General features: G+C 44.4%; 1 protein-coding gene across 2 annotated transcripts in view; it reads right to left on the bottom strand.

Moving 5' to 3' along the window:
• The window catches only part of adamts6 (ADAM metallopeptidase with thrombospondin type 1 motif, 6), a 338642-nt gene that overhangs the window by 296045 nt on the left and 23892 nt on the right, over positions 1-18705 (bottom strand). For both annotated transcript variants that reach the window (XM_078548849.1, XM_078548859.1), the window contains exons 5-7: positions 17031-17248; positions 6549-6632; positions 6012-6157 (exon numbers count right to left, since the gene is read on the bottom strand). In XM_078548849.1, coding sequence (XP_078404975.1) covers positions 6012-6157; positions 6549-6632; positions 17031-17248 — 448 coding nt within the window. The remainder of the gene's footprint in view (positions 1-6011; positions 6158-6548; positions 6633-17030; positions 17249-18705) is intronic.

The following is an 18705-nucleotide window of genomic DNA, read 5'->3' as shown; positions in this document are numbered from 1 at the left end:
TGTAATTCCGAATTGCCGTACTCTTTTTAACTAATGAGGTTATAAATACACAATAAATATTGATGTATAGCTATAGTGTGAGCCAGCTACAATTAATCCATGAATAGTAAAAACATATCAACTTCATTTGCACTGCCAAAGGCAAAAAAACACTTACTCCAGACCAACATACCTGCTCATTTTTAATTTGAATTGTGCGGGTGATTTGTTTAAATGCACGGCTCTTTTTTTTTGCACAGCTGCACGTTTCGTGATAACTCAAAAGGCCAACTTGTGCACAGCCTGCACGGGAACCTTCAGGTTGTGACGCGACCGCATGGCTTAGAGGGAACATTGATCCAGACTCATTTCTAACAAGGTGAGTTACTGCTATTGATACTAACTTTATAGCAAGTCACACCGCCTTACAGATAATATAAACATGGAAACTATCAGCTTATCAGCATTTCGTAAAAAAAAATGCTCCATAGCATAAGTGAGCTTTCAGGTGATGCAAAAGATGGTGTGGTAACAATATCACTTTCATGCTCATGGAATATTTACACTAGATATATATTACTGTCAAAAACCATGGTTAATAGGAATATCCCTATTCCTTAACCAAGAGAGCAAACTAGGTGTTATTATCAGGTTATAACCAGCTACTGGGCAACTGGCAAGAGCAGCTCAGGATGATTACTTGATACTTGCCCCTGTATCCCAACCAAGGTGGAGAATCACCATGTAGTGATACCTATAGGAGATACCTATATCCCATTGTCTAATGTACTTGCACAACAAACCCACTGCAACTCCGCCGCCATTTCCGCCAACTCCAGCATGATGCCACCACCAAACACATCTTCCCTTCACCCCCCCCCTGACGGCATTCCGTAGGGATCGTTCCCTCCGGGACACCCTGGTCCACTCCTCCATCACCCCCTACTCCTCAACCCCCACTTATGGCACCTCCCCATGCCCACGCAGAAGATGCAACACCTGCCCCTTCACTTCCTCTCTCCTCACCGTCCAAGGGCCCAAACACTCCTTTCAAGTGAAGCAGCATTTCACTTGCATTTCCCCTAACTTAGTCTACTGCATTCGTTGCTCCCAATGCGGTCTCCTCTACATTGGAGAGACCAAACGCAAACTGGGCGACCGTTTTGCGGAACACCTGCGGTCTGTCCGCAAGAAAGACCCAAACCTCCCTGTCGCTTGCCATTTTAACACTCCACCCTGTTCTCTTGCCCACATGTCTGTCCTTGGCTTGCTGCATTGTTCCAGTGAAGCCCAACGCAAACTGGAGGAACAGCACCTCATCTTCCGACTAGGCACTTTACAGCCCTCTGGGCTGAATATTGAATTCAACAACTTTAGATCTTAAACTCCCCCTCCCCCCATCCCCACCCCGTTTCTTTCTCCCCCCTTCCGCTTTTTTTTTTCAATAATTTATATAGATTCTTCTTTCCCCACCTATTTCCATTATTTTTAAATCTAAAACTAAAACCTTTAGTCTTTCCACCCCACCCCCACTAGAGCTGTACTTTGAATATCCTGTCTTCCATTCTTAATTAGCACTTTTCTCAGACAAATACCACCACCTTCAACACCTCTTTGACCCTTTTGTCTGTGACAACTTTTGATTATCTGCTCATCTCCACAATCACCACACCACACCCTCAATGTCTCTCTCTCCACCTCCCCCCCCCCGCCCCCCCCACCCACCTTAAACCAATTTATATTTCTCCCTTCTTCTAACTATGCTCCAGTTCTGCCGAAAGGCCATAAAGGCTCGAAACGTTAACTGATTTCTTCTCCGCCGATGCTGCCAGACCTGCTGAGTTTTTCCAGGTAATTCTGTTTTTGTTTTCCACTGCAACTCCAGTCTGTTTTGATAGTCTCATTGTACAAGCATAGCCAAGAGGCTAGTAAGAAAAATGGTCGTGAGCCTCTGCTTTCAGTAAGCAATTATGTACCACAGTAGAATGGAATGGGGTCACTCAATTGTCAACTTTCTCTCTTTCATGTGAGGAAACACCTGTTCTGTATCTCCTCCTGATTCCACAGCTGAAATTAGAAGCTGACCACGTAAGGAATCTGCAGGTACAAGCTTGCTTCCTACTGCTCTGTGACAAAACTCTTTGCAGCAGCTTTGCACCTCCATCGAGACATTTTTCATTCTAGTTTCATGCATTCTTATGTTAACAAGTCTTGCAACAGCAACTTTACGTTAGTGAAATAGCAATCGTTAATAGAAGCTATACTAGCACTGTAATTATAATTTGTGTAATTCTAGATTTCTAAAATTCCTGTCTATATTTTAATAGCCAAGTTACATTCTCAACATGACAAACAATAATTGCCAAGTATCCTCAAAATGTTAAATAATAATTTCATTTATAAACATACTATTCATCTGAAGCAATGGTCCCACGTGATATAGTGTAAGAGCTAGCTGTGAGTTCAGTGCAACTTGCTTAGAAAAAGCAACCATTTCACCATAGGGAAATGGAAAAATAGTGGACAACTCACTAACAATTTTCTTTAAATATGTAAAGCACTGCACATTTTCTGTCAACATATGAGCTAGATTATATTAATAGTTCACTAATTACATGCGCAGGTGATAAAAAGGGATGATCAAAATTACAAGTATACTATTTATATTTTTCCTCAATATTTATATTCATTCATATGTGCATGGCCTGAAGGAAGTTTCTTGGCACATTGTTTGCTGATGCTTCATCCGGAGCCATTCCCTTGACAGATTTTTTTTCAGTGGTGGTTTACCATTGCCTTCCACTCTCGGGGGCAGGCCAAGGAAGCAGGTCCCACGTCTACCTCAGCCAGAACAGAAATTGAACCCACACTGTTGCCATTATTGAGAACCACATGCGAGCCATCTAAGCTAATTGGCCTCCTTTAACATTTACATCCCAAAACAAAACTTTAAAACATTTGAGACAATGGATTTTTTTTCATTACTGACTTTTTTTTTAGCTTGTATCTGTGTGTAATTAAAGGTTACCGCAGTTTTAAAAAAATATTTTAAAAATTTCTGTTTTCATTCTGTCCCTGACCAATCCACAATCACATTCCTCGAAGCCCTTATCTCAGTACAAGTAGAGAACGGAGAATGTAAAAAATGTAAACAGCACATACCTTCAACAAAGAATAAGCATTACTACTTTTAAAGACAGCTTTTCTTTTACTCTGCTATTGTAAGTCAAACATAAATAGTGTCAGATGGGAACGCATTTCTAAGTCTAGTGCTTTTGGCTGTGATTATAAATGTTTTCTCTTTCATGACATTTTCTAGTGTGTATGAAGAAAGACATACATCTGACTGGTTGACCTTATTAGATAACAAACTGCAAATGTGTTAGCACATACCAGTATGTTCTGCTCATACTGCCTTGTGGCTAAAAACAGATTTCCCTGCTGGTGACATCTGGAAAAGGGGCCCAGTAACTGTCAGTACCTCCAAGCATATTCGCCAGCAGTGGTACTGCAACATTTAACCTGCTAAGAACGGTACAAAGAGACTGGCTTCCCCTCCTTCCCAAGGCTGAAGACAGAGGATCTGGTGACAGTAACAAATGGGCCCAATTTTAACTCACTCAAAACCTATTCACTTACACAGAGATAAAATCAGGCCCATTGTCCCAATACTCAATTTTCTCCTTTAGTTATTCATCATTGAAAGGGAGAAGACCAGTCAGATTTTGGTCTTATCCTAGTAAAGGCTGCTGGAACAAGCTTCCTGGCAATTTCTTATTTGCAAGTAAGGAAAGGCAGTATTTCATGTTTTGTGCATATTTACACACAAGATAGTCCAAAAATGGAAATTAACCTCGTGCTGCTGACTGGATAAAAAATCTAGGTATATTAGTACTGTGAAGCGTTAACTGAGGCTGGCTACTCAAATCTGAGCATATCTGACATGGAAATCCACTGCCAGATTGGACTGGATCACTTCAAGTTCTATTGAGCCTCGCTCTTCTCTTCCAAACCTGCTCAATGCCCTAGGATCATACTGAAGGCTCTTTTCCTCCATTGCTAACCACCTCCTTCAACCAACGTCACAGACAACTACTAGCAATTTGTGATTTCTTCATTCAACGTGATAGTGACCATCCTTCAAGCTGCCTCTCCTGACTTCTTCTTCCCCCTTGCCAAACATGTCAAAAATGTTCTGCTCCTTTTCTATCCAAAAGAGCTGAAGCCAACTGAAGTACTCCTAAAGCCACATGATCAGCTAACTCAGCAGAGACTGGAGGTCAACCTGTTATTTTCCTGGCCTATATATCTCAGCTACTCACTGGCTAAACTGACAAAGCCATAAAGGAAGCTGCTAATGTAATCTGAAAGGTAATTACAGATTACAAATCGCTGAAATGAAAAACACAGAGCAGCATAGCATGATGGGTTGTGCTCACGGTCCTGCATAGCACTGCCTTCCTGATCACAGACACTTCTCTGCTTTCTCCCTCAGAATGATGGGGGAAGAAAAAACTCTCATGCAGCCTTTGAAGGCTATTTTGGAACCACATCAATGGGGGTTGCCAACCTTGCCCCCTCACCTGCAGTTGGGGGTAGGGCTTAGGGAGACTGATGAAACAAGGTCAACAAAAAATATTACTTGTAAATGGAGTGATCTTTTTTCACCTTTACATAAAACCTCATTTAACAAAAAGACTTTGGAAGAAAATTAACAGCCTGTTTTAATCCACTATCCAAAGCTTAACAGTGTTCCCATGTATCATTGTATCATTTCCATCTATGCTTGACATGTATTCAGAACGTGACTGTAACTATCCTGGCAAATGTTCGAGTAAAACACTCTTTTACACATAATTTAAGTTTGAGGATCAGCACTGATTTTGCTAAATATGGTGTTTGCACATTTCATACATTTTACTCTATTTCAGTCACAACTGATATAAAAAGAAAAACATTCAGAAATACATCACATCCTTAAAAATGTACTTTTACTTCTTATTCGCTGTCTCTGGCATAGAATTGCTCAAGTTTCTTCCAAACAGGCAAGCATCCCATTTGTCTTACACATAGCTGTAAAGTTCAGAAATCACGTCTTGGAAGTACATTTGGCTTTTGTATTTTAATATTGCATAATGTGATTTCTATGTTTCTGTGTATCTGACTGATAAATGCAATCAGGTCTTTAAGAGCAACTGAAATGTTAGTGAGTTTTATTTCACAAGCAGCTGGCTGACTGCATTCATTTGTCCTCAGTTTATTGCATCACCTCAACAATGACAATTCAGGATATGAACACTGGACATGCATTAGTCATACTAGAAATTTTCTCCTTTCTTCCCCTAACATAGCTATTAATTCCTACTGGCATCAGTTTTTTTGCTCACATATTATCATGCAAGCCTGACTGACACTAAATTGCATAGATCTTTAACATGTAGGGCAGGATTTTCCGCACCCTCCCACCGCCAGGATCTTCCGGTCCCACCGCAGGTCAATGGGCTTCTGACTGGGGCGCCGCCTAGCCCGCGGCGGGGCCCACCCGCAACAGGGCCGGAAAATCCCGGCCATAATCTACTTGGACAGTCACAGATTGGAAAAGAATTCTTGGAAGTTTGAAATTAGGGAGGCTCAGAAATAGTGTTAGAAGGCTGGTGCTCAGAGCAAATGCTGTTCCAGTCTCCATACATCTCCCATCCTGACTCCCACAGATTAGTCAGTCGCCATGCAGAGTCTGCACCTCTCCCAGCTGGTTGTGGAAAAATCAGAGGGGGTGAGTGGCAGTCCCTACCTCCTGAGAGCAGGACACATGGGGTATTGGCAACTCCCCAACAACGACCCTCGCAGAAGAATCTAGCTTAAGTGGACAAAAGAGGGGGAGAACTTACATGAAGGAAATTTAAGATAGAAAAAACAGTTTAATAGTTTGAAGTCCACATTCTGACATGAATGTAGGTAAATTACTAGTCACTGTGTCTAAGACATTTACTTTGTGATTAGAACTTGCAAACATGCAAATATCCACATCTTACCTAGTAATTAAAACAGCATTATCATGATGAGCAATCCCATTTTCTGGAATGGTGTTTCCATCATTTTGGTGAGAAAGAATGGATTTCTGCCATTTACAGAAGCTGTCCAAGGACTTGTCTGCATGATGATTTATCTCCAAGTTTGGCTACAATGCAACAAGTATACCAGAGAAATCCAAACATATTACTGAAGAACCAGTTTTTCTTCAAAGAATAAAAATGATGATAATTAGTAAGGGCAGCTTTCTTTTTAATTCTTTTTGAAAAAGCACCCTTTATTTCATGTAACAATTTTCTATTTCGACATTTTTTGATGTCTTACTTCAGCCCAACAAATCACTAGGTACGTCAAGAGATAAGTACTTCTGACAATAACACATTTTTGTTGCAAGCAGTTACAATGTCTTTACATGTATGACCAGAGTATTTCTTCCCCAGTATTTTTCCAGTAACAGAATTTCCTTTCTATTTGAGTACAACAATCAAAGTAAAAAGTGATCATGGAAGAAAATAGTTATTTTGGATTCCTTGGCTTACCTGATCTTCAGTAAGAACAATCAGACGAGTGACTATTATGTTCACAACATTTCCTAGACTGGAATCACGGTAAAGTTTGGCAACCTGACCTCCAGAAAATAAGAAAAGACACAAAGTCAGACAAAAGTAAAATTCCTCTTTTTGTTTCCGCTTTTATTGTGACAACTTCATATTGACAGCAAGATCATAATTAATTACAGCTTCACGGGTTATTTTATGAAATCATGCTCCCAGTGCAGAGAACATATCAGGAATTTGAACATATGATTTAATGGACGGAAAGCCAGGGGAGTACATGTCTCAATTCCTGATTTATGCTCTCAGCTGAGAGGACATCCTGCCAAGAATATGATGTTATAAAATTATTCCTCATATCTTAGAGCTCGTACCTAAAATCTTTCTGTTTAAAGTAGCCATCACCTTAATTTTACATGTTGTTACATATCCTTTTTTTATATTTCTATATTTATAGGTGGACACAGGCAAATGTAAATAGATTTTTATTGCAATAGTCATCGTGTCAGCTTCCATGCCCTTCAGATAACTATTAATTCATTGATAATTGCTATGACCAAAAAGGTCCAAATACACTCTTTCAAAGCAATATTCTTATTTGTTCTCCATTTACTGCAGTGTGACATGCACCAAAAAATGGACTGAAATGTTAGATGTGATTAGTTGTTAGAAACATTGGGAAAATTTTAACCCAGTAGAAACCGGGAGTGGACAGTGAAATTGAAATTTTCACCCACCATTTCACCCACCAATGGCAATTTTAAATTGCAGGCAGCAAGCACACTCACCCAAAGCCAAAAGGGTCTTTCTTTAAACATGTGAATGGGCTCCAATGACATAATCGGGGCTCAACGGCAAAATATTAGTCTGAAGCTAAGTGGCTAATGTCAGGAAGTGGATCTGAGGGCCAGAAGAGGCCAGACAGGCAGTTTAAAAAAAAATAAAAATTAGATCTCTTTGAGTCCAGGAGGGACAAAAGTGCTCCTTCAGAAACCCTGCCTCAGGCTAAACTTCCCCTCCCCTAACTATGATCCCTGTTAGACAGACTCCAATTAACATTTTACCTCAGTGTCGAGGCCCACACTCTTTGGTCCCCAGCAGCAGCCTCCTGCTACCTGATTATAATAGTAGGACACCCAAACTCACTGTTACCCATTTTGTTGGGCAGTCATCCAACAGCATATCTTTCAGATCTGGCTGTTAAAGTTGGTGAATGTTCCCACTAATATCCCCCAATGGGCCAGCTCCTCACTTGTCCACATTCCTGTTTGGCGATTAAAATCAGCACCATCATTTACCTGCTGTTCAGATAGGGATTGTTTCCTCAAATTGCAATTGTGAAATTTCAGCTGGGTAATCTGAGAGATGCTGAGTGAAGGGAAGATGCTTCCCATATGAAGTGAGGGGAAACTCAATGGAAAATTCAACCACAGCATAATTTAATAGGGCCTTTTCATTATTCATTTTTGGGAGTGGGCGTTGTTGACTAGGCCAGCATTTATTGCCCATCCCCAATTACGCTTGAGAAGGTGGTGATGGCTTCTTGAACCACTGCAGTCCGTGTGGTTGTACACCCGGAGTGCTGTTAGGAAGGGAGTTCCAGGATCTTGACCCAGCGACAGCGAAGGAACGGTGATATATTTCCAAGTCAGGGCGGTGAGTGACTTGATGGGGAACTTCCAGATGGTGATGTTCCCACGTTTCATCTGCCCTTGTCCTTTGAGATCATGGCGGTTGTGAGTTTGGAAGGTGCTGTCTAAGGAGACTTGGTGAGTTTCTGCAGTGCATCTTGTAGATGGTACACACTGCTGCTACTGTTCATCGGTGGTGGAGAGAGTGAATGTTTGTGGATGGGGTGCCAATCAAGTGGATTGATTTGTCCTGGATAATGTCAAGCTTCTTGTGTGTTTTTGGAGCTGCATTCATCCTGGCAAGTGGAGTTTTCCATCACATTTCTGATTTGTGCCTTGTAGATGGTGGACTGGCTTTGGGGAGTCAGAAGGTGAGTTACTCGCCACAGGATTTCTAGCCTCTGACCTGCTCTTGTAGCCACTGTATTTATACGGCTAGTCCAGTTCAGTTTCTGCACAATGGTAACCCCCAGGAGGTTGATAATGGGGGAATTAAGTGATGGAAATGCCATTGAACTTCAAGGGCGATGGTTAGATTCTCTCTTATTGAGATGGTCATTGCTTGGCACGTGAATGTTACTTGACACTTATCAGTGTAAGTCTGGATATTGTCCAGGTCTTGCTGCACTTGGACATGGACTGCTTCAGTATCTGAGGAGTCATGAATGGTGCTGAACATTGTGCAATCATCAGTGGATGTCCCCACTTCTGACCTTATGATGGAAGGAAGGTCATTGATGAAGCAGCTGAAGATGGTTGGGCCTAAGATACTACCCTGAGGAATTCCTGCAGTGATGTCCTGGAACTGAGGTATGAGGTGTCAGGTGTGACTCCAACCAGCAGAGAGTTTTCCCCATGATTCCCATTGACTCCAGTTTTGCTAGGGCTCCTTGATGTCACACCTGGTCAAATGCTGCCTTGATGTCAAAGGCAGTCACTCTCACCTCACCTCGGGAGTTCAGCTCTTTTGAGAATGCTTGAACCAAGGCTGTAATGATGTCAGGAGCTGAGAGGCCCTGCCGGAACCCAAACTGGGCATCAGTGAGCAGGTTATTGTTAAGCAAGTGCCACTGAAGGCACTGTTGAGGACCCCTTCCATTACTTTACTGATGATCGAGAGTAGACTGATGGGGCAGTAATTGGCTGGGCTGGATTTGTCCTGCTTTTTGTGTACAGGACAAACCTGGGCAGTTTTCCATGTTGCCCAGTGCTGTAGCTGTACTGGAACAGCTTGGTTAGGGGTGCAACAAGTTCTGGAGCACATGTCTTCAGTACTATTGCTGGAATATTAGCAGGGCCCATAGCCTTTGCAGTATCCAGTGCCTTCACGTGGAGTGAATCAAAATGGCTGAAGACTGGCATCTGTGATACTGAGGACCTCCAGAGGAGGCTGAAATGGATCATCCACTCGGCACTTCTAGCTGAAGATTGTTGCAAATGCTTCAGCTTTATCATTTGCACTGATGTGCTGGGCTCCTCCATCATTGCGGATGGGGGTATTTGTGGAGCCTCCTCCTCCAGTAAGTTGTTTAATTATCCACCACCATTCACCACTGGATGTGGCAGTACAGCAGAGCCTAGATCTGATTCGTTGGTGGAATCACTTAGTTCTGATATCGCTTGTTGCTTATGCTGTTTGGCATGCAAGTAGTCTTGTGTTATAGCTTCACCCAGTTAACACCTCACTTTAGGTATGCGGTCTCAACCTGGTTAATACTGCCTGAAAGTGGGCTAGGAGATTGGAGGGACATTGAATTGGAAGCGTAAGCAGGTGTTGGACAGACCATCACCTTCTTAGCCCTGCGATTCAGTCATGGGCATGGAAGATTCAAGACGGTCTTCCCACCCAGAAGCTAAAATTGAGGCCCTTACATGGCCATTAAAGGGCCTCTTATCACCACCGCTGGCGGGGGACCTTCCTTTACATGGGGAGGCCACCCAGTAAAAGCTGGCAACCACGCTGCAGGTTCAAGGGTGGCTCTCCTGATTGGGGAACTGGGGCCCACGGAAGGCCCCCACAGTTGCAAGGGCCAACACTGCTGAAAGACTCCACTGTCCTCAATAAGTCCACCATCCCCCTCACTGGGGCCTGCTGACTGGCTTGAGAGGGCCTAACAACTTACCTGGGTTCCAAAGCCGCCTCCATCCTAGGTGCAGTCCGTGCAGTGATTTCCGCTCCTGGTGACGCTGCAGGACTGAAGAGCTGCCGGCGATGGAATCTCCACCTTAAATGGACGATGAGACCTCTGACGTCAGGCAGTGAATTGCCTGAAGGGCATGGAATCGCACTGGGACTCCCAAAAGCAGCCATGGTGGGGTTGCCCCCTAGCTTCCCGGCCTGCCATCCGGGCTACCACTGCCAGCATTAAACTCAGCCCACACTTGTGGACCTCCTAGTTGCTAGTTATAGAACAGTAAACAAGTTGGCTGTTTGTCCATTAATTTAAACAGTGTGTGGTCTGGGAAAGGAATGCTCAAATGACAAAAGAATACTTTAAAAAATCAAAATAAAAAAATAAGAAATAAAGGTCAACAAAAAGGCCTGAACTGATAAACAATGTAAAAATACAAGATATTCTGCAAATAGAAGGCTAGTGTTGTGATTGTGAGCTTCTGTTACTGAGCCTCCCCCACTGAGGGCACAAGTATACTCATTCCCCATTATTATCCACCTATTCACTTCAATGGACAAAAGTCATGGGAAGCATTTGTGCATTTTACTCATTCTCAATGGGGTGAGGCTCCACCCAGGAATATGGATTTTAAAGCCAATCACGAGAACTGATGACTTGAGGAACAGCAACAACTAACCAAAAAATGCAACATTTTTCACAATCTTTTACAGACGATTTTGAAAATTCCTGACTAAACTTTAAATATACACCATAGGAAAAAAACTAATTATTATAGTGAAAAATAATGTTTGTATGTCACCAGCAAAATAAATTCTTGCCAATGCTAGAAGCAACCACAGGTGCAATAATTGAGAGGTTTATAGGATAATCTGATCCCAGGAAGACCTCATGCTAGTTTGGGTCTATTAAAGTGTCTAATTTTGTAAGTGAGAGTGCCCCATCATTACTCTATCCCTGCTTAGATAATACATTCATGTAGAGACTGGACAAATTAAAAACTAGAAATAAATGAGACTAAAAGCTGACAAATCCCCTGAATCTGATGGCAAACATCCTAGCATTCTAAAAGAGGTGGCTTCAGAGATAGTGAACGCACTGGTTCTGATCTTCCAAAACTCCTTAGGTTCTAGAATGGTCCCAGCAGACTGGAAAGAAGCAAATGTTCAATAAAGGAGGGAGAGAGAAAACAGGGAGCTACAGAGCAGCTAGCCTGACACCAGTCATCTCTATTTATTAATGCTGGAATCTATGATTAAGGAAGTGGTAACAGAGCACTTAGAAAATCATAATATGATTAGACAGGGTCAGCCGGTTTTAAGAAAGAGAAATCCTATTTGTCAAATCTATTAGAATTTTTTTTGAGGACATCACTAGCCAGGTAGATAGAGGAGAACCAGCAGGTCTATATATATTTTTTTTCAAAAGACATTCTGATAAAGTGCCACTCATGTACTTGTTGCACAAGATAAGGGCTCATGGTGTTGGGGGTAATATATCAGCATGGATTGAGGAGTAATTAAAGGACATGAAAAGGAGAGCAGGAATAAGCAGGTTATCTTCAGTTTGGCAGAATGTTACCAGTTGGGTGCCAAAAGGATCAGTGTTGGGGTCTCAGCTATTTACAATCTGTATTAATGAGTTAGATGAGGGGACCGAGTGTAATGTATCCACTTTTGCTGATGATACAAAGCTAGTTGGGAAATCAAGCTGTGAGGAGAAGACATAGTTCTGAATTATCCCACCTTGGAACCTCGACATTGGGACCAAATTGGGGTCCAGAGTCCACACTTGCCGGTAGCGGACCAACAGCACAATCTTTCAGGAGGCAGGCCCCAAATTGGTCGCCTTCAAACTCACTGTCCTATTTAGGACAGCAAGCAGGCTCTCAATGCTGCAGGCCCAATCACAAGGCTAACAGCTCTGGAGCCTTGGCAGCCCCAGCAGGAAAGGTGAGCGCTGCTGAAGCAAGTTGGGAACCCCAAGGGCATTTCAACATGGAGTCACCCTCGGAGGCATAGATGCAAATAAAAAATTATCAGAACTGGAGCCATTAGGCTCCTTGGAAAGGAGGGGAAGCCCCTCCAGTGGAGTTGTTTGGGTGCATGTGTGGCCTAACCTGCCCGTGGCTCCATCACTGGGGCATTGAGCCTCAAGCTCTGATGGATCCCTGGCCTGCTTCAGGGAGGAAGCCGTCCTTGAGCTGGCAGCCTCTGCTTGTGTTGGAGGGCCACACGGTCAGTAGCAAAATGCAGCCCAGGCCAAAGAATCACCACTAACTGAGGCCTTAACTATGTTAATTAAACTCCTAGAAGTGAGCAACCCGACTTCATGGAGCATTTCCATGTCTGCCCCTGGGAAAGGTCTCAGGCAGCAGGATTGCATCATAGAGCCACTCTGATGATGCTCCCCTGTTTTCTCAGCCCTGCCTTCCTGCCACCAAGGGATCAGGAAAATTCAGCCCACAGAGTATGCAACACAATGGTGGGGCTGTGTTACAGATCACTAAGGGAGTCCAAGTTCCTATGGCTACATGCACTTCTACAAGCATGTTGTAGTTTGGAGCTATGGATAGTGTTGGTAGAGGCTCCAACTTTCTTTCCATCACATGGATGACCAAGAATTTCCCCCACTCTTAGTGCCTGCCACTGGTGTGAGTGGGAAGGGTTTACAGACTGATATTCAACCTGTTTGGTTTTGTTATAAATGCACCTTCCTTGGCCATCAAGTCCTGGACTTGGACCAATAGCTTCTGGCTCAGAGGCAGGGAGGACAAGGCCTCCCTACAAAATGATACAGATAGGTTAACCGAGCAGGTGACAGATGGAGCATAATGTGGGGAAATGTGAGGTTATTTAATCACTTTGGTAGGAAAAATAGCAAAACAGAGTTAAATGTCATTGTTCAAAGGAATTTGTGTGTCCTTGTATGAGAAACACAGAAAGTTAACAATCAGGTACAGCAAGCAACTTGGCAAGGTGTTAGGGGGCTGGGCAGGTAGTGAGGGCAAATGTAATCGCTATAACAAGGAGTTGAAGTGCAGGTGCAAAGAAGTCTTGCTGCAATTGTCTGGGGCTTTAGTGACACTACATCTAGAGTACTGTGCACAGTTTTGGTCTCTATATCCAAGGAAGGATATACTTGACTTAGAGCAATGAAGGTCCAGTAAATGGATTCCTGGAGTGAGAGGGCAGTCCTATGATGAAAGATTGAGTAGAATAGGCTTATAGCTGTGGGGCGGAGGGGGTAGAGCTATGAAAGCTGTGGGGGGGGGGGAGGGTAAAGCTGTGAGAGCTATGGGGGTCAGGGTAGAGCTGTAGGGTGGGGGTGGGTAGAACAGTGAGAGTTGTGGGGGTGGGGGGCAATAGAGCTGTGAGGCTGGGGGGGACAACAGAGCTGTGAGAGCTGTGGGGGTGTGTAGCACTGTGAGAGCCATGCTGGTGTGTTACAGTTCACTCAGGGAGTTCAGGTTTCTGTGGCAACATACACTTTAAAAGCATTTTGTAGCCTGGAGCTATGGATTGTGATGGTAGAGGCTCCAACTTTCTTTCCATCACATGGCTGACCAGCAATATCTCCCACTCTTACCACCTGCAGCTGGTGTGTGTTCGAAGGTTGATAATCACTGTTTGGCCACATTATGAACGCATCTTCCTTGGCCATCAAGTCCTGTGGTGGGACTTGAACCGATTCAAGATGTTCCCAAACTATGGGTCGTGATCCACAGTGGGGTCTTGGGATGAGTAATTGGGGTCACAAGCTCCCTCTCCTCCAGGCAGCAATGGTGTCTCGTGGGATTTGCCCTGGCTTCGGATCCAAGGCCCGATGACATATGCATGTGCAATTTTTTTCCTTGCTGAGGTTCGGTGGGCGTGGCCTGAAGAAATGAGCTCCGAGGCCTGATTGCTGCACCATCAAGAGCCTGCAAAATGGCAGGGGAAAGAAACATCGCTGTCTGCTCCCCAATCTCCCCTCCCCTCCCCACAGCTCTCGCAGCTACCTCACAGGCCCCAAAGCTCTACTCCCGCCGCACAGGTCTCATAGCTACACCCCCACACCACCCCCGCCACAGCTCTCACAGCTCCACCCCCCCCATTCACCCCCCACAGCTCTCAAAGCTCCACCCCCACACCACCCCTCCCGACAGGCCTCACAGCTCCACCCCCCCATTCCCACCCCACAGGTCTCACAGCTCCACCCCCACACCACCCCACCCCCGACAGGCCTCACAGCTCCACCCCCCCATTCCCATCCCACAGGTCTCACAGCTCCACCCCCACACCACCCCTCCCGACAGGCCTCACAGCTCCACCCCCGCCATTCCCACCCCACAGGCCTCACAGCTCCACCCCCACACCACCCCCACTATAACTCCACCCCCACACCACCCCCGCCCCCCCCTCCCCCTCCACAGCTCTCACAGCTCCACTCCCACCACCCCCCCAACAGCTCTCACAGCTCTACCCCCTGCCCACAGGTCTCACAGCTCTCCCCTACCCCCACAGGCTTCACAGCTCTACCCTCCCTCTACAGGCCTCACAGCTCTACCTTCCCTCTACAGGCCTCACAGCTCTACCTCCCACCCCCTCACCCACAACCCTCACAGCTCTACCCTCCATCCACAGCCCTCACAGCTCTCCCACCCTCTACCCACAACCCTCACAGCTCTACCCTCCCTCCACAGCCCTCACAGCTCTCCCACCCTCTACCCACAACTTTCACAGCTCTACCCTCCCCCATAGCTCTGACAGCTCTCCCTACTCCCCCCCACCTCCCTCACAGCCTCCACCCCTGCGCTCTCTCTGGGGTCATGCCAATTTTCCAGTGTCAAAATGGAGTCATGGTGGGAAAAAGTTTGGGAAGCACCATAGTGTCTCAAATTTAGAGAGAACTCGACATGCTAGATGCTGAGAGGTTGTTTCCCTGGCTGTCTAGAACGGGGTGGGGGCATAAGTCTCAAGATAAGGGGATAGCCATTTTGGACTGAGATGAGGGAAAATATCTACATTCAGAGTGTTGTGAATCTTTGGAATTCTCTACTCCAGAGAGTTGTAGATGCTTAAGCATTTGAGTATATTCAACATTAAGAAAGAAAAAATTTTGAACTCTAAAAGAATCAAGTGCTATGTGGATCAGACAGGAAAATGGGGTTGAAGTTAAGGTTCAGTCATGATCATGTTAAATTGTGGAGTAGGCTCCAGTGGCCGTATGGCCTACTCCTACTCCTATTTCTAGCATTATTATATTCTTTCAAACAGTACAGGAGGGTTGGTAGTGTTTATAAAATGCTTGAGTTTTATTCTCATGGTTGGCAATATAAGACAGAATTATTATCTTGCGCTCACTTACTGCCATCTATCATCTTCATTTTCTCTCTAATAAATACAGCCAGGGAAATGCATCCTTTTGCAAATAGGTAATGCTTGATTACTGGTGTTAATAAAAGAGGTTGATTTTGGCTTTTCCCACCTAGCAGCAACCAGTTGGTGGTCAGTTAATATGCCCAGGGGACTTGCTTACTGATTTCCCCCTGTTTCACACTGATCCTGATTTTGACCTGTTCACCAGGTCTCAACTGCCATTTTCACTCTGACTTGATGGAAAAACCACTGCAGCTTTCTGGACAGGTAAGGCCAACTGGAAAGTGGACCTGAGACCATATAAGTCAATTTAAGGCAAGTTATCTCACTTTCCTTGTGAAGCCAAGGACTGGATTTTAGTGTGACCCTCGGAACCCAGACACTGAGGTGAAAAGCGGATCCTGAGCCTGCACCTGCCGTCAGCGAGGCCACCTTGGAAATTTCACCACAGGTGGCCTCCTGCGAGTCTGCTGTCCAGCTAAGGATGGTGGGCTGGCTCCTGAAGCTGCCAGTCCAATCAGAAGGCCGCAACTCTGAAGCCTCAGTTGTGCCACCAGAAGAGGCGGTCACTGCTGCAGCATGCAGGAGACCTCAGGAGCTGGACCAGGAAAGTGAAAAATTAAGCTACTCAAGAGGGTGAGGGTCAGAGAGAAAAACCCTCCAGGCAGGTCGTTGGGGCCCTAAGGACTGCCTTGGAGTGGGCAGTCTCTAAGTGTCCGATCCTGCTCCTGAGAAAGTGCCCTGGTAGCGGGGCAGCATCGGCGACCCATCCAATGCGGATCCCCGTGATTTTACTGGTCCCCTGTCTCCCAGCCTGCCATCTGGAGGCTGGTAAAATTCTGCCCCAGGAGCACTCCTCCGGGACTCACAATGAATAATTAGGTTTCCTCTGCTCTAGGTTTCCTAATCACGAAACCCTCCTGAAACTCCCTTCTTATGACTTACCTTCTCGACCACAAATCTCCCATTGGTGCTAAGCCAATGGCCTCCTGCCACCCAAGCTTCCATTCCCCTGCCTGCTGGCCAGTTGGAGCTTCCTGCTCATTTCAGGCAGGCTGCATATGGATGAGGCCCTCACACAGCTGAATCGTGTTCCCAGATGAAATTCCCCCTTAAGTATTCCTGCCTAGCTCATTTTAGAGCATGAAGTCTTAGAATTACGCTGTGCAATAAAAGATACAAATGCTTAATGTGAAATTCTACTCTTCTATTGTAGTGGAGGTGTTCATTCATATTACATAGGTTAATACCACCACTAAAATAGCAGAGAGAAGAATTTTAGACAACAAGAAAATAGATTCAACAGATGTTTATCATTTTAAAATACAAAGGGATAAAACTTACAATATTCATTACAGATAAGATATAATGTTCGATATCCTTACGACCATGATATCCCACCATCATTTTGTCTGCCACTACAAGAGTTTCCACAAAGCGTTCAAGGCTTACTGATCTCTTTTGTCGATGGGGATTGGTTGGAGTTTTGTTATTTGGCAATGAGGTTGGAAAGGCCATGGGATCATTCAACCACCAAGGCTTTCTTCTTCCTGTGAGGTCATCTAGGAATGAAGATAATCAACCATGTTAACTAGGTTAGTCATTTAGCATCTTATAATAGAGCTACTTTTAAATGTGGAGTCTCACCTTCACAAATTGAAGCAATCATTAATTTAAGGGCAAGAAAACACTGCGAGAACATCTTTGGTCAAATCCAATGGTAAAAAATAACATAGACTGAAAATTTCTTCATGCTCATTTTTTACAAGCAATGAAACCCTTTTAGTGATGCTGCCCAAATGGCACCACAGATCTCAGCCATACCTACACACCCTGAGCCAGCTTCAACTTCAGCCCGGCTTGAAAGCTGCTCAGCAGCTGGCTGGATGAGCCAGTTCCCCACATTTTCTCCTTAGTACATTTGACCTTCTGCATTACACAGTGGGCCCCACCTAAACTAGCAAGGGACTGAAACGTAAAAAGGAGAAACAGTTCCACAAAGATTGCTCTTCATAGTTCGGAATGGTAAAAAATATGAAGCACAAAAGCACACTTAATCTTAAAACATCCCAACATGCTTTACAACCAATTCATAATTTTTTCAAGTGTATTTGCTTTGCAGCTTTGAAATTTGTAGTCATTTTTGAAGTGTAGGCAATCTGTACACAGCAAGGTTCCAAAAACAACAACATTCAGATGCATGTTTAGTTTGTGTTGGTTGAGGGAAGAATGTTGCCCAGGATATCAGGACAAATTCCAGCTTTTCATGAAGGAGTGCCATGGAATATTTTACATCTGCCTGAACAGGCAGACAGGGCCTCAGTTTAATATCTCATCTTATCCCCTATGGACAACTGAAGGCAACATGAGGGGACAGCTCATTTTACAAAGTTCTTAAAAAGTAAATATGTCATAGATTGTACCCACATCCCCTTGTTCAATACCAAAGACAATGTCAAGAAGGATAAGATTCCACTACCTCAGTGTGCAACTCATTTTATAACCAGCAATATCACACCATGCTAGTTAATGCTTACTTCTCTGGGAGTTACCACGATGTGGGCTTAACACCAGATGCACTGTTGCCCATTGTACGCAACCCCTGAAATCAAATTTCATGCCCTTTACCTCTTCTGCAGTTGCTGGAGCACTAGGGCCCTCTAACCTTCTGATACATGTGGAAGCATCGACAAAGAGACTTCTGGAAATACAAGCTATCCCCAAAGAGAGCACATTTGTCCATGCCCATTCTTTCCATGTACTACTAAAATATTGGGCATGGAAACCAGGCCTAACAGGAGATAGGTGAAATCCTGTTTCATAGTTGTCCTTAACTGGTTACCAAACTATCAAAGCAGGAAGAGAAAGGCCAGTCCAGTCTAGCATTTGAGGCCTCTTAGGCAACAGAAGCATGGATTTCTCTGACAGCTTGGCACACAAGGGTGTAATTAAAGAAATACTTCCATGTGAAGGTTGGAGATGAGAGGGACACTAAGCTGTTATTGCTGCTAAGTAGTTC

This window comes from Cetorhinus maximus, chromosome 1, assembly GCF_964194155.1.
Source record: "Cetorhinus maximus chromosome 1, sCetMax3.hap1.1, whole genome shotgun sequence".
Classification (NCBI taxonomy): domain Eukaryota; kingdom Metazoa; phylum Chordata; class Chondrichthyes; order Lamniformes; family Cetorhinidae; genus Cetorhinus; species Cetorhinus maximus.
The sequence above is the reverse complement of the archived record's forward strand: the minus strand, read 5'-3'. Positions and strand labels throughout refer to the sequence as shown.